Consider the following 16,423-nt stretch of genomic DNA (forward strand, 5'->3'; position numbering starts at 1 on the left):
CCCGAGCTGGCTAGTGAACTGAATTCTGTTGACTTGGATTGCTTGATAAGCCCAGAATACATTGCTGCCATATTGTCAAAGTGATGAGTAGCTTACAGGATGTTTATAGTTGACCTGTCTGCTGACAATAATTCTTGCTTCACAGGAACTCTTTATGGGTATGCACCAGTGAATCACTGGAAAAAGCAAGTCACTAGCATTTTTATCTACATTTATAGATTATCAACTGCGATATAAGTTTAACTCTTTGTTGATTTTGGCATTTTTTTGTTTGTCTACTGCTGTTCCATTACAAGCTGTGCCGTTGCTGTTTCACACCTGACATAATGAATGCTGTATGTTCTTGATAATGTTTAGAATCTGAGCTGAGAACACTTATGGATATATGTCTGATTAAAAGCTATGAGAAACACAGTAAAGTTTTGCTCTGCTGTATAGCTAGGAACCAGCAAGAGGCAGTAGTACTGAACAAAAGGATGTTCAACAGCCAAAAATATGAGTTCTTTCTGGTGGAAGTGACTTTGAAGGAGCTTTGAAGTGTATCGTAGATGGAGTGGGCAGGCCTTTGGTGATTATACTCTCAAATTGTTGATTCGTCCTTTCACATTCTGCCCACTTGCTCAAACCTGCATAAATCAGCATTTTACCACAGTATATGTCCTGGTGGCACAGTCTGGAGGACAAATGGAGTTTGTGGAAATAAATCAGACAGCATTTTTTTAACCAATTTCATTAACTATTTCCATTCAGAGTCCTAGCACTGATGATATTCTGCATGAGTGAATGTGAGCGAGTATCAGTGACTCTGTGAGGCCTGTCCAAAGCCACAGACGCCACCAGCAACAGACAAAGCTGTAAATTTACCACAAATAGTCCTGCAGTCCCGACCAGCTAACCAGGAAGCCTGACTGTAACCAAGCATCTATTCAACTTATCTTTGTTGTTGTTACAGAGGATGACTGTAGTTTGTGTTTATGAAGAAGGACAGAGCAGGCAACATCTAAATGCACCCCCACCTCTCTCTGTCTCCATTGCACAGTGATTGGAGACACCATCTGGTGGTGAATTGTATCAGTGCAAGGCCATCATGTCACGTCCACCCAGAAAGCATTGCTGGCTCACTGTGGTTAAAGCAGGAAATATGACAGGTACACACATGCCATTTAAGAATAAGGAAGAAAAAGTACTGTTTTTTTAAGGTGTGATTGAAAAAAATTAGAACTTTGGCCTCAAGCCATCAAACATGCACACCTCAATGCTTTATTCAGTGATCCACTTGAGTGATCAGTGCAGGAAATACTGTAGCTGAAAGTTGGTCATGTCTGTGTACAGTGCAAAGAAAAATCACCAGAGCTATGACAGAATGCGTTGTGTGTGCAGGGAGCTGACCACTGTTGCCACGGTGACAGTGTGACTCAGCAGTTGAATTTGGATTTATAGCATGTCTTCTTTTGTGCACCTGTGTGTGTATAAACATGAAAATGTGCCTATACATACACACACATATATATACATATATGTTAATTTGCTAGTGGGAGGGGGGGGAAGCAAAAAGCAGGACTTCCTTTGCATAGAAAGTAACTGTCCACCTCTCCCCCTGGTCACAGTTAGAGCCTTGGTTAGCAGATTGGCTCTGGCTGAGTCTTATTAATGATGCCAACACTTAAGTAATGTGCCTTTTTGATGAGAGTGGGCTCCATCACTCTCTCTCACACTCACAGACACACACACCTCCCCCTCAGTTCTCCTAATAAGCTGTCTCTCTGTCTCCTGTAATTTGGCAGATGAGTCTATTATATGATACAGTCATATTTTATTAATGGACCCCCATAGCGAACACACACACCCCTTAGTGGATGAGATTATGTGACACAGAGGGAGCGTGTCTGTGCGTTAAAAATGATTTCAGCTCCTCAGTTGGTTTTCATCTGCGCCGGTTGTCTGCTGTGTTGTTAGTATTGGGCTGGAAGACAGAACCACAGGCATTTCTGCTGAAGCTGGCACTGTTCCTCCACACTTCATTACGCTTCCATCAGCTCGGTGATAGCATGGAACAGTGCAGCTTCAAAAGGCCGAAAACAGCGGAATAAAAGACAACGTTTGGTTATTGAGTTTAACATTTCGTGGTAATATTCTTCTTGTCTCTGCCTCTCTGTCTCTCTCCCCTCCTCTGTGTTGTGCAGATAATTCATCCCATATGTTTCAGCAGTGCCAGACATTTCAAGTTCTGTGGTGAAGCAGCCTGCATGCCTCTAAAACTAATTTGCTAAAATACTACATTGCTTCAGTGATATATTACTCAACAAATTCAATATTGTTTTTGTATATCTGCAGTCATATTGTGAATTGTACATACTTTTCAATAGGCATTTTTTTCTATGGAAAAACCCTAGAATGCCAACATGTTTAGTATGTTTACTGTGTTCATCCTTTAAGTCAGTGCGTTTTCATGCTCACATTTTCTATTTAGCACTAAACATCCTGAAAGGGACACGACAGTCAAGACTGTTGGGCACAATGAATTGTTGCACAAACTATCCTGACATACCTGTAGTTGTGGAGATACATTACATGACCAAAGAAGGTGAACAGACTGGCAAACCAACATTCCTGTGGGTGGCTGTGGCTCAGGAAGTAGAACAGACCATTACCTAACTGTAAAGTCAATGGTTTGATCCCCTGCTTCTCCAGTCTACATGTTGAAGTGTCCTTGAGCAAGATGCTGAACTCCAAGTTGGTCCCAGTGATATCACCAGTGTGTGAATGGCAAAATAGTGTCAAAACCCTTTGGGTATGTTTCAGTGCATAGGAACACACTCTACAATCCTAAAGCCATGCTGCTAACAAGAAGTTAGAAAGACACAATAGCCTGACTTTATCTTTCTCTGGATTTTCTTTGTATATGATGCTGTTGATAGTGATTTGATTATATTCTGTAATATATTCTGTAATTTGCCATTTCATAAACATAATTTGTTGCATTAATCTGTCAGATTTGCTCTAGTGCCAATCATTTTTATATCTAAAATGACAAATCTGTCCCTTTGCAATTCAACTCCTGAATTACTTGATATGACCAGGTCTCTCTTTCTCTTTACTCACCCACACGTCCACACACACTTTGACCAGTACTGCTGCAAGGATGACAGTGGAATTTCCCCACCAGCAAACGCACCCTGTCCAAATTTACGTTGGTTGCCTTCTCACTGAGGGAATAACATTTTCTAGTAGGATATTAAATGCATTGGCCAGAAATTTTGTATTACACTAAACAAATCATTATTCAGTATTAATATGAGATCATTATACAGTAAAATGTGCAGTTTCAGAGGGCTTCAAATTTTTTGCTCATTTAAAGGCTGGCTGTGAGAAGATCTGTATTTTCTGACAACAACCTTTTCCCAACAGGTTTAGCAAACAGTCAGCACAGTAGACCACTTCTCTTGTTGCCTATTCTTGTTGAAACAGATGGATGGATTAAGTTCTTTATCAGATTGTATTCATTCTTCCTCTTCTTTTATGCCTACTTATGTAAAAAATGTGCTAAAAAAAAAAAAAAAAAAAAAGAAAGGAAAAGAGCTGCTTCAGGAAATAGTCTGGAACAGAATAACAAGGAAAGTTGAATATTTACTGCAAAACCTAGGTTATCCAAACAAGTCTTCACATTTCTGAACATATAAGACTGCATGCACACCTCTCCATCTGTGCATTTGTCATGTGTGTGTCCACACAATGAAGATGAGGGAAACTTTGAGAAGTCAGGTTGTCATGAAGGGTTGACACTGTATGATAGTCAGGAACTACTTTCTCAGGACATTTGTCTGATCAGAGTCAATGTGCTGGAACTGGGTGGCTGCTCATCAGATGCAGGTGCCAGTGTCTGGTTGTGTAGCAACAAATAAAAATATTTGCAGGCAGTCATTAGATAAAAACACCTGTACAGTGTGTGTGAGAAAGAAAAAGAGTGAAAAGAACAAACAACTCTCAACCCGGGGCTTAGAACCTCACAGGCAGCACAGGGGTTTGCCAAATGATTTATGTTATGAGAAAAATACTTGCAAGCCAAAAATGTATTATCATGTTTTGAATCCTTGTGATAAAAGGCTAATAACCAATATTTACAGTCCTTAGACTCCATGAGATAGCCTGATAAAGGAAAACTAAGGAATTAGGCGATGTAAAAATGGGTGATGTATTTTTGGGGGCTCCAGAGGTGGAAAATGCTGTTTCTACAAAAAAACAGTGGGTACAGTCTGACCTCTGCTGCACCTCTGTTTGGAACCAGCGGTGTTTTCTCTCTGTTTCAGTTCCATCCCTCCAAGGCACATTACATAACTACACTATTATTTTTCCATCCCCTGCCTCCGTCTGACTGACATAGCAATGGAGATACAGCGCCAAACAAGGCAATGATAATGACTCGCTCCACTTTTGATCAGTTTTTGTCACATCTTGTCTCTTTGTCTTCTGCTTTCTACCTCACCAGACTCTCTCCCTTCTTCTCTCTCACTTCTCTTTCCTGCCCTACCTCAAGTTGGTTTGCTTTTGCACCCAATGGGTTCATTTCCCCAATTTTGAGTATATGATTGCATGCTGTGCGTGTGTGTGCACTGTATGAATGTGTGTGCGCCACTGTGTACATGCATGTGATAATATGTCATTCTTAGGAACATCTAACTATTATTCAGTTTCCTCCCTAATCCTAAATGGATTTTCGGATTTGTACACAGACACAAATACTGTTAAGTTATATACACTGGTAAAGATTTAACTCTTGTGCTGTGTGTGTGTGTGTGTGTGTGTGTGTGTGTGTGTGTGTGTGTGTGTGTACTGGGGTCCCTGCATTGGCCCCAGAGCTGTCAGCCACTGGATGGGGAACAGATTTACGCAGATTAATCAAAGGTGTAGCATTAATAAAAGGAGCCCTATTCCTCCATGCCTGCAGGCAGACATTTTAAGAGCCTGGGAGAGCAGCCCTGCATCCTCCAGGATGAAATGCAGTCACATGCAGGTACATGGATTTAGTCACAGTAGTCAGAATCAAACTATAAATGTAAATATGTGCAGGGTGAAAAAGATCTTTCACTTGCTGGTGGTTATTCACTGGCTGACACAGTGTTTGGTAAAGTAACAATGCCATGCTCCCTTTGGACAGGATGTTGTATTTGTACAAATTGTAAGAGAAACCCAAATGAGAATCTCTGACCACCATGAAAAACCCACAAATCCAGACACACATAAAATTTGTGTTTTTCATGTGATGAAAAATGTGCAGCAACTTCCTACATTAATTTATTTAAACCCCAGTCATTATGTGCAGCTGCTATAGATGCACAAAACCTTCAGAGACAAAATTCTGTGCTGAGTGGAACTAAAAGAGAAGAAAAAGAACAGAACTTACCTCATTAATTTATGTAAACGAGAGCAGATGCACTGGAATTATTGTGGTATACACACGCAGCGTTGATGTGAATGTTATAAAAGACATAGAGACAGATCAAAACCACTGTGGGGTTGTGTGTGTGTGCATCTGTCTTTGTGTATGTGTCTGACAGAGAGGGAGAAAGACAATAGCTACAAAGACAAAGACTAAATAAATTATATTAACTGACGGCTAGTTATTTTAACATTTTCTCCATCATGCCTCTTATAGTAATTTCAACTGTTATTTGTACAAAGCCAATGTTAGCATTTCCTTCCTTTTGGTGGAGTAACTATATCTTAAACACACACACACACACACATCATACAAGAAGTTTATAAGATTGTGGTTTGTCAAACCATGACACAAACACTTTGCTCTCCGCAAAACATTCAATCCTCCTCCACTTTTTCTCCATTCTGAACTTTATATCTGACACCAGTTCCTCTGTCTATGTTTAAACATTAGTGCATTTGCATTTGTGTGTGCATATATGCTCAATGCATACAAATGCATATGTGCGTCAACACAGCCACTGCTGTAAGAAGGACTAATAATCTCCCTCTTTAGCTGACGCTGAAGAGTCCAGGCTTGTCTGACTCACCCAGCAGTCTGGGCCGTTGGCTCTGGTAGGCCATCTGATCCGGCCTCAGCGGGCTAGAGATATTTGGGTGTAGTGAGCGCTGATGTTATTGCTGAGCTCTGCGTAGAGCTGGGCTGAGATGTATTAGGGTTGGCTGGCTGAGGGATGAAGCCTGTTTGCCTACTGGGGCTGCAGACTCTGCAGGGGGCCTGCCTAATCTGCTGCACCATCCGACAGCTTAATTAGTGTTTCACGGCTGCACTCACATACAGTCTGCACACGCACACACACACACACACACACACACACACACACTGGGGCATAGCTCGTTATTCTAATAAAGAGCCATTAGAAGGTTAAATGTGGGTCTCATTAAAGATTAGTCATTTACTACCATGCATAATAAGGCTCTCTTGTGTGATTATGATAACTGCTCATATTGCTGCAAAAGTGAAGACCACAGTCAACCTGTGCAGTGTTAATTTACCATGCTACAGCCAGGGATTTGGCCCATCTCCTGCTGAGAGCATAAACACCATGAGAAATGGATACAGTTACTTCCAGTCTGAGGACTTAAATGTCATTACATGATGGTGTGTGTATGTTACGGGTGGCTCTACACACTATAAATTGTTGGAGATGATCTTGACGAGCAGTGATCCAGGGGACTTAAAGAAGAAGAGGCTTGAGGAGGATAAGCTGTGTGAAGAGGGGATCTGGATTAGTTTAAATAGATTTAGAAGCCTTGGCCGACCCTGTGCGGAGTTTGCTTGTTCTCCCTGTGCCTGCGTGGGTTCTCTTCGGCTTCCTCTCACAGTCCAAAGACATGCAGTTTAGGTTGATTGGCGACTCTAAATTGCCCGTAGGAGTGAGTGTGAGTGTGGTTGATTGTCTGTCTTTATGTGCCAGTATGCCCAGTGTCAGCTGGGATTGGCTCCAGCCCCCCCACCCCACCACAGTGACCTTCTTCAGGATAAGCAGTGTAGATAATGGATGGATGGATGGATTTGGAAGCCCTCATGGAAGCTTGAACTAAAGGCTGTATTGAAATGTCAGAGATAATAATTTTACTTGTCTTGTTTCTGAAGATCCCCATCATAATGCCTCTGCCGTCTGTTTGAGAGCAAAGCAGCAACGTCATAAAGCGCACAAGGGGGAGAAAGAGAGAGAGAGCTGTGCGTGCCACTTAGACTTGCTCTGTCCAGCCTTCATCAAGCTATATCTGATCCAAACAGTGCTCTTGTCTGTGCTTGGAGTCTAATATCATTATTCTCCTGGTCACGGCCACATCAAAAACAGATGAGCAAAAGGCATAAAAGGAAAAAAAAGAATCAGTTCTCAAAAAAGGAATTAAAATACTGAAGCTGCCAATGTTTTGACTTAGTGGATAAAGCCTCCAGGCAACTAGGGTTGGAGGGATGAGAGCAAGAAGCCGAGAATGTCAAACAGCAGAAAGCTTTACCAACTCAAGACATGGATTAGCCATCTGAAGCTTTGTTTTAGGAGTTACAGTATTACTGAACAGCCCATGACTAACCTACTGTTAGCTGCATATCAGTTAGAGAGGTTCTCTCCTGAGAACTGAAAATGAGCTGTTAAACGGGCCAACAGTTCCACATCCCCATCTCTGTCTCAATAAATATTTCAGTCAAGGTCAGCTACACGCATTAAAGAAAGACATATTTAACAACTTCTATTTTTCTCAACTTTTAGAAATCATTTGCTGGAACATCTGTGACACCAAATTAGCATTTTGAAAATTCTCACAAGTGAAAAAAAAAATCCTTTAATTGGAAATGCCAAAATCTGTTCCTAATGGGAACTGTTAACAGCCATGATGTTCACATTCATACAATATGCAGTGATTTAATATTAGTTTTCTTTTTGGCAGTCTATCTGTCTCCCCGCCTGAAAGTTAATTTAACAGTCACACTGTCGTTTTTGTACAGTATGTATGATAAAAGAAGATTGATTTTCTGTTTTTACATCTTTATATGTTCCATCATGTTTTTTCATCATCAGTACTTATTTCAGTTGATCATTTATTTGTAGGCAGTATTTGTAAGTTGTAAATTTTTTAATACGGGTGTTAATCTGTCATTCTCTCCTGCTACACAGAGTTATTTATCATGTTTCCACTATTTAATGTTTATGCCCTTGTAATGATTGTGTGGTTATATTGCGCTGTACGTTCTTTATGAGTGACTACGTGTGCGTTAGCAATTTGTTTTGAGTGACACTTTGCTGGCAGGGAAACTTGCTAATTTACTGTTTCTCAAACAGATGCCACATTATGCCTCCAACATTCACATACACACAAACATACATCACCACTAAAGGCGGTTCTGTGTGCCCATATGTGCTTAAATCGGTTGTCAGCGAATCACTGTCATCAAAAGTAGAAACCTCAGGCTTTAAGTTGATTACTCGCAAGACCAGGTTACGGTTTTCTGTCTCTATTTATTCATCATTAAATGAAGTGAAGTGAGCTGTCACTGAACAAATGTGTAACATCACTTTACTTTGTAATGCAGTATATCACTATGATCCCCAGGCTTCTGGAACACTTCACAGTGGTCTGCTGCAGAGGTACCGCTCTTTGGTCCTGGAACTCTGCAGCCAGAACTCTATGGACAAACACATTCATATGTATGTTACACATTTTCAGCCACCAGAACAGGAAGAAATCTGCTTGTTATTCAGAGTAGCAGGTCATTATTTCAATCAAAAAATGGATTTTTCAAAATAAGCAGCACAGCATGGTACAGTTACTAACATACTGTCACAAACTACCAGGATCTTATATTTATGGTGCACTACTGACTTGAAGTGTGCACATTTGTGTGTGTGTGTGTTAGTACGTGAGGGCTTGTCATGAAGAGTTTTTTTGGCTGAGTGCCGTGCAGCTGGAAGCTATCATAGAACCAATTATTTTTTGTCTTTTACTCTCCCTCGCTTTCCCTCTTTTTTCCTCCTCTCTCTTTCTTTGTCATTCTCTTCATCCTTCCCTTCTGCTTCCATTTTCTGTCTGATTTTAATTGTGCAGGCCTGTCTCTTTATGAACCCAGAGCTAGCTTCATAGTTAGCTGATGGAATTCATCAGCACAAAAAATACTGCCCTCCACCTTTCCTCAATCATTTCCAGTTCCTTCTTTCAACCAAACTGCTTCGCCTCTTAGATAAGTTTTTTGTGTGTGTGTGTTTGGATTTCTCCTAATCTTCCTTACTACCTTGACTTATTGATTGATATATGACATGTTTGTAAGCCTGCGTGTCCCGCAACATGGCACACGAACTATTTAAAGTAATATGTTTGAGCTACAGCTTATGTCATGAGTGAAGGATGGCAAGAAAGTACAGACTGTGTACAGATTGTGTACAGACTGAATGAATGAGTCACTGAAGAGAGAGAGATGCAGTGAAGGATGGAGGAAGTGAGAGAGTTAACAGTGTAAACAAATAAAGAGTGTAATGAGGATAAAGCACCACTGTGAACAAGTGAGTCTTTGTCTTCATTCATACCTGCTCTCTCTCACTCTCATGCTCTCTCTCTCTCTCTCTCTCACACACACACACACATGTTTCCTGTAAGTGCAGTCTTATGAATGTTAAAGAACAGTAACAGAATCCAACACTTTATTCAGCGTGAATGACCAGGGGACTTCATGTTTTCCAAGCAGTGATGCCAAAGGGGCTTTTCTCTCCATGTTTCCGGCCTGTCCATCATGCCTGAAACATTTAACAGAAAATGTACAACTACAGACTTTTTTGACAAACATGTGTGCAGACCTGATGTTCACAGTGGTAGATCAACCAGCTCAAGTCTTGAATCTGATGATTAATTTTCAAACCACAGAGAAAACAATGGAAACCAGTGACTGCCCCTAAAGTTAGAAGTGTATTCAGACTTCAAAAACTACAGCATGTACTGTAGCTAAGAAGCTAAGAGTTGTAAAAACACTGGTCTTTTAAATTAAAGGCCACATAACAGATGTGTGTAACTGGTAGAGTTGCAGTAATCAGTGTCAGGCTCTACCAATGCAGCGTTACTGTAAAAAAGAATGATGGGAAATGTTCTGCAGTAACCACATTGAAATATATAGAAAATCTATAGTAAAATATTTGCAACAAAATGAAATAACAATAATTCCCGAAGTATTACAGTGTCAGCGGAAAGCCTGCCCAGGTGTCCTGTGTTTATAGCAGTCTCGCTACCATCTTTTATGTAGTAAAAGGGGATGGGCTTCAGAATGATTTTGCTTGGATCATGGATCATGGAAGACGGGTTGATGGGGAAAAGAGGGTTGAATTAGATATTTCAGAAGATACTTTCCACAAAAGACATAAGCTGTGATGCTGATGACAGCTTGTGGCCAAATGCAGGAGGATGTACATGTATATACAGTATGAGTGATTATACAATACTGTTATTGATGGATTTTTTGTAATGATTATTGAAGCCCTGGAATAGCAGGAATTAGATTAGATGTTTCAGTGTTTTACATAATTTTTCACAACTAAGTGACCATATATAAAAATACAAAAAAGGATGTTGAAGTAAATTGCTGCATTTCTGATTCATTCATTTTACATATAAAGTACTTTGCCTCTGTCAATAAAGTGAAAAAGCACTTACTCAGTAGATATATCCTTTTCACAAGCCTCACACAGCTACCAGATAAAAACATCCTGAGTATGACACTATGCAATCTGAAAAGAAAAGAATGTGCGTAGTTGTGAGAAAACGGTGGATTGTTTCAGAAAATGTGTCTTAGCAACTGGTAAAAAGTGCAAAGCATAAACAGTGCTAAAGACTGCTGAATTGCAAACACAGCAGACAAATGGTGTAACAAAACACACATCAGCCCTCTGCAGAAGATGTCAGTGTGTTGTGGAATTGGTTACATGATGGATTTGATGTTGAAGGTCTGGAGGCAAAGGAGTCCAAATGTTTGACCTTTTTATGCCCACTGTATATAACAAAGTGAAGCTAGAATCTTGCATCTTTGCAGCTGTATGCTTCCCCCAACCAGTTAGGTTCACAGGAATGGCACATACGTGAGGTCACTGACCTTGACCTTTAACCTTTGACCAGCAAAATCTATTCAGTTCCTCCTTGAGTCCAAGAGTACACTTGTGCCAAAAAAAAATAAATTCCCTTAAGGCGTTCCTGAGAGATAGCATTCACAAGCATGGGATGAGTGCAAGGTCACAGTGACCTTTGACCACTAAAATTTAATCAGTTCATCCTTGAGCCCAAGGCATAAAAATGTAGAGAGTGCAAAAAGTGCAGAGAAATGGTTGTCATGAGCATGCAGACACAGACAGCATTTCCAGGAGGACAGCAACATGCCTTTTCACCCATTTTGTATATTCAGCTTTTCATTAAAGAGGAGGGAATGATTTGAGCTTGTAATCAGCACAATATCACATCTTTTATGTTGTGTACTCTGGCAAACCCATTTCAACCCTCATCTGCAATTTAAAGCTTCACATCACATTAGGTGGTCCTGTGTTAACTATTCAGTTATTGCAAATATATATTACATTTAGTTTCCAATGAAGAGAAACAATATCTTAAGATAAACTATTTCCCTTTCACACAAAAATTGTAATCTTGATTTAATAGCCATGACGCATAACCAATCAATAACAGTGTCCCTACAGTAGGGTGCTGTTTCCTCAGACACTTCCAGAACATGAAGTTATGGAAATTATCAGGCTAAAAAGTAGCATTCCACTTCCTCCTCTGACTGAAAGTTGGACGGCAGTTGCCCTCTGACCCAACCACACCCAGCAGTTGTGTACTAACACGCTCTGAAGTACACTCCTGTCACTACATCAAGTTAGAACCAGGTCAAAGAGAACTTTATTTTTAGCTGGGGTTAAGGCGGTCTTTAAAGCTCTGCAGATCCTTGGGTGTGAATATGATTCTAACCTGTTCAACCAGTGTCCAGAGACTTTACTGTGACAATGAGACTATTGTGTAGGCAGAAAAAACTTCACCATGACCATAACAATCACGATTCTGACCATGAAATTACATTTATTTTCAGGTTATTTTAATTCCTCGAAAAAGTGTTTATACAGTGTAACCTGTTAGAAAGGCAAATGTTTTTGCTGTCTGTATTTAGACTGGTGTATCTGAAGTCCTCGCTTTCCAGACAGAAACCTGAAAATGAAAGTGACAGCACCTTAGCAAAAGACTAAGAAAACAAATTGGACAACCATCGCATGAAGAATGTCTCCTGTGCTGAAGGAGGCCGCTCATTCTGAAAAGGGGGCAAATAGTAACAAGTAACACACTCATATTCACATGCACACACACACACAGATGGAGATGTGGTCGGGCATTAGGCCAGATGCTCATAGAGAAGGAAACTTACATTCTTGTGATGGGGAGTCATCATGTATCAGGTTCCACAGACTCTGGCAGAAGCTGAAGAACCCCCTCACAACCAACCACCTCATCACACATGCACACACACGCGCGCGCGCGCGCGCACACACACACACACACAAACAAACACATGCATACACTATGCAGCCTCGTCCTTTGTGTGTCTGCATGAGGGTAGGTTGGCTGCATGAAAACACCGAACCAGCTGCCTCTTCTAATCTTTTCAGATCTGTCTCTGGCGGAGTATTGACAGAGTTGTCTGATCTTAAATGCAGCTTGGTCTGATTTGTTTTACAGTCCTGTGTTTTAGTTTTAGTCTGTGGTGAAGAAGCTGCTTAAAGATCACTGGATCCAGAGGACTTTGTTGGTTTGATCCAGTCTGAGGCATATAGGTCAGATAATAGTGAAGGAGAGGAGGGAGGCGGAGGGACACAGCTGATGTGTAATTTCTGATCTTCACACTAGATGTCAGAACCAACCTACTTTTCTTGAAACTACCATCTTCCTAAAAATCTGTGCACACAGGATCACATGACAATCACCAGACTCTCATGTAAAGCTGCTGAATCATACCACTTCATCACAGCTACTTGTTGTCAGTCTGTGAGTGTTATTCAGTTTGTTAGGAAAAGCAGGTCCAGTGAACCAGTACAATTTAGAGTTTTAATGCCCTGTGAAAGGCTGGTCCATTCAATGCTTTGCCTCAGGACAGCTTGTACCTGGAGGGCAAATGGACCCAGTTCACTGTAAATGTCAACATGATGAATGCTCCTTCATTTAACAGCTGCCATATCTGAGCCTGGCTGTTACATGACCACTTAGCTTAAGCTTAGCTTTGCTGTAATATATTTTAAGATGATAAATTATAACTTTCTCATGTTGGATACTTTGTTTAGTCTTCAGCTGTTTTTTTTTTTCATTTAAAATTTAGAACTTATCACACAGAGAATCTGAAAGAGCTCGCTGCTTAAACAGCTTTAGCACTGAGCAACAGTGAGCTAGTTCTGGTGTCTGCCTGTTCAAAAATACAAGAATATATACTTTACTCTAATATTTTCATTGTGCAGTATTTTGCACAACATACTTTCATGCTTGCAGGAACAGACTGATCTGTTGAAAAGAGGACATGTCTGTTTAAATCCATGCGGTCCAACATGTGAATCCACAGTATCTGAAAACTCAAACTACTTTAGAAATTGTCATTTTTAAGAGGAAATATCTCGTTTCCTGCTATATAACTAGTAACTCTGTAATTATGCAAGATGCCCTATATTTGAGTAAACATTTTTAAAAAGAGGGAAGAAAAAGTGAAATTTCTAGGTGCAGCAAATCACAGTTGTACTATTTTTTTTTCCATTAGTGCCCCCCCCCCCCGTTAATTTCCCAGCAACTATTAATCAAGTTACTGGTAACATGAGATAACATATCACAAGGTACAAGTATTTCGCTACACCTGTTTGCTCTTCATTCCATTTTTAATGAAGAACAAAAGTTGTTGGAAATATTTCTTCAGCCCTTCCAGGTTTTTCAGGCTGCTCCTGTTCCTCCCTCAGTGATGACTAGATGTCAGCAGCTAAAATCAGTGCTACTCATTGGCTTTGTAATTATGCTGTAGTTATTTTTAAAGACCAAACAACCCCACTTCTCTGTACTCTCATTATTTGTCTCTAAGTGTGTGTGTGTGTGTGTGTGTGTGTGTGTGTGTGTGCATCTGCTCTTTATGATAATGCAACTTGGACATTATATGATGAAGATAAGACAGCGCTTTCACCCAGTAAAACTGAAAAACATTGGCGGAAGGTAACTGGAACTTAATGACACTTTTGAGATATTTACATTTTAGTTGAATATTCACATTTTATGTCACTTTATTCTCCTTTAAATTATCTATCCATTATTTATGCTGCAAAACCTGATGAGAGTCACAGGGTCCTTTATATTATTTTTCTCTATATTCCAAGCATGCCTTCATTTTGTGTTTAATTGTCTGATCATTCTTAACATGAACCACCAGACAGCCCTTTTAGAGAAAATACAGTGGAAAAACAAAGCAGGACAGTTCACGTCAGCCCTGGAGGATATGCTTTGTGATGGTTAGGGGAGGTAGACGGTATAACGCTCATTAGGTTTGCCATACAGTGGATAGATTTACACACTCAGCACCTGGAAATCACAACAAAACAGCAAACATAATGCACCACTGTGAGTGAGTGATTTCAGACACAGCCTTTGTGTTGCTTTATTTGCAACCCCCCAAAAAACATTATACAACTTTTTTTTTCTCTGCAGTGGTTCCTTTAAACTTACTTCTTAAGCAGTTAAGTCAGTGAGGTCCCACACCCCTCCAAGATGTCTGGCAGTGATACTGATATCTGCAGTGCATGGCCTCTCTCATGTTACGCTGCTGCACAGTGGTCAAGTTCATAGCAGGTTCTGGAGTCAAGAGTTTGAGTTGTTTTAGGCTTTGCAGCACTGCACAGCACATCAACACCAGCAACTGAAGAGCAAAGCTTGACTTCACCTGCGATTATCTTTTCCTTTCTTGTAATTTTCATTGTCAGAGAAAGGATAGAGATGAAATCATGTGTATGAGCGTGTGCATGGAGAGACATGGGTGTGGTGCTGCTAAGCAGAAGATGAGCAAAGGAGAGGAAGACGTGGCTGAGAGGGAGAGGTGGGGAAGACAGGAGCGATGAGGTGGGGTTTTCTCTGTGATATGTTGCTATAAAAGCCTTTGGTGGAAGTCGATGTAGACATGCTGCAGAGAAGACTGCGCAGCTTGTGCCTATTCTGGACATATGCCTGCATCACATTGCACAAAGGTAAGAGCACTTGTACATATCGGTCAAAGTCCAGCAGGACAGTAAACGATAATCAAACTTTTTTAAAGGATGAACTAAACTTAAATCATTGACCATAGTGAACTAATAATATTTGGTGTAAAATAAATGGATATTTTATTCAATTTTGAAAGATTTACTGCATATATTTTTACTCTTATAATTTGTGCCAAGGAAAACTTCATTTGCTTCTCTTACATCAGGACATTCTAAAGAATTTCAGCGTGTCCACTCCTACTGCACTGCCCACCAGTGCTCCTGCCACCACCTTTACAGTAAGTCAGTGTTCACAGTTCATACAGCATGATACAAATCATGCATGTATGAAACAATTCTTCTAATTAAATTCTCTAGGCATACTCTAATTGTAACGATGGTTCCAGGAACAGCAGCCGCTGATGGAACACCATGACATCCCCCATGAGAAGGATTCTGTGCAGCCTGCAGGAGCTACAACCCTGCAGAGAGCCAGGGCCCGTTTCCTCAAGGGCGTCTCCTACTTTTCTGGAGACATGGAGGTGTTTGGAAAATGGATGGGAAGTAAGTTACACTGAAAGATCACCACCTCAAACACCCCCACCCCACCCCATGATCCACACAGAGGCAGTACAGCACAGGCACACTGGAAATTACAAAAATGAAAATGAAAACGGGCAGCACGGTGGCACAGTGGTTAGCGCCGTTGCCTCACAACAAGAAGGACCTTTCTGTGTGGAGTTTGCATGTTCTCCCCGTGCTTGCGTGGGTTCTCTCCGGGTGCTCCGGCTTCCTCCCACAGTCCAAAGACATGCAGCTAAGGTTGATTGGTGTCTCTAAATTGCCCATAGGAGTGCATGTGCGTGTGTCTGGTTGTTCGTCTATGTGTTAGCCCTGCAATGGATTGGCGAACTGTCCAGGGCGTACCCCGCCTTCGCCCGATGGCTGGCCGGGATTGGCTCCGGCCCCCCCCCGTGACCCCGTTCAGGGACAAGCGGTAGAAAATGAATGAATGAAAATGAAAACATATTAAACAAAAGATGATGTGATATTCACTGTACTGTTGTACCCGGTACTTTTTACCATACTGACTCTGAGAGACGAGACAGTACAAGTAACTTCAAAACAGTGCTGATTTATTCAAAGGATCACAGGTAAAATTAACATTACACGCTCAGGTATCTTGCACCTCCAAACTGCTC

At 40.9% G+C, this 16,423-nt stretch overlaps 1 protein-coding gene across 1 annotated transcript in view; it reads left to right on the plus strand.

The window, feature by feature from the left end:
* Window positions 1-14,846: 14,846 nt before the first annotated feature.
* slc14a2 (solute carrier family 14 member 2) overlaps window positions 14,847-16,423 on the plus strand; it is a 9,605-nt gene continuing 8,028 nt past the window's right edge. The window contains exons 1-3 of the mRNA XM_020594280.1: window positions 14,847-15,227; window positions 15,449-15,520; window positions 15,629-15,785. Of these exons, the coding sequence (XP_020449936.1) occupies window positions 15,204-15,227; window positions 15,449-15,520; window positions 15,629-15,785 (253 nt within the window). The 5' untranslated portion in view covers window positions 14,847-15,203. The remainder of the gene's footprint in view (window positions 15,228-15,448; window positions 15,521-15,628; window positions 15,786-16,423) is intronic.

Source organism: Monopterus albus, unplaced genomic scaffold (assembly GCF_001952655.1).
Source record: "Monopterus albus unplaced genomic scaffold, M_albus_1.0 scaffold23.1, whole genome shotgun sequence".
NCBI lineage: Eukaryota > Metazoa > Chordata > Actinopteri > Synbranchiformes > Synbranchidae > Monopterus > Monopterus albus.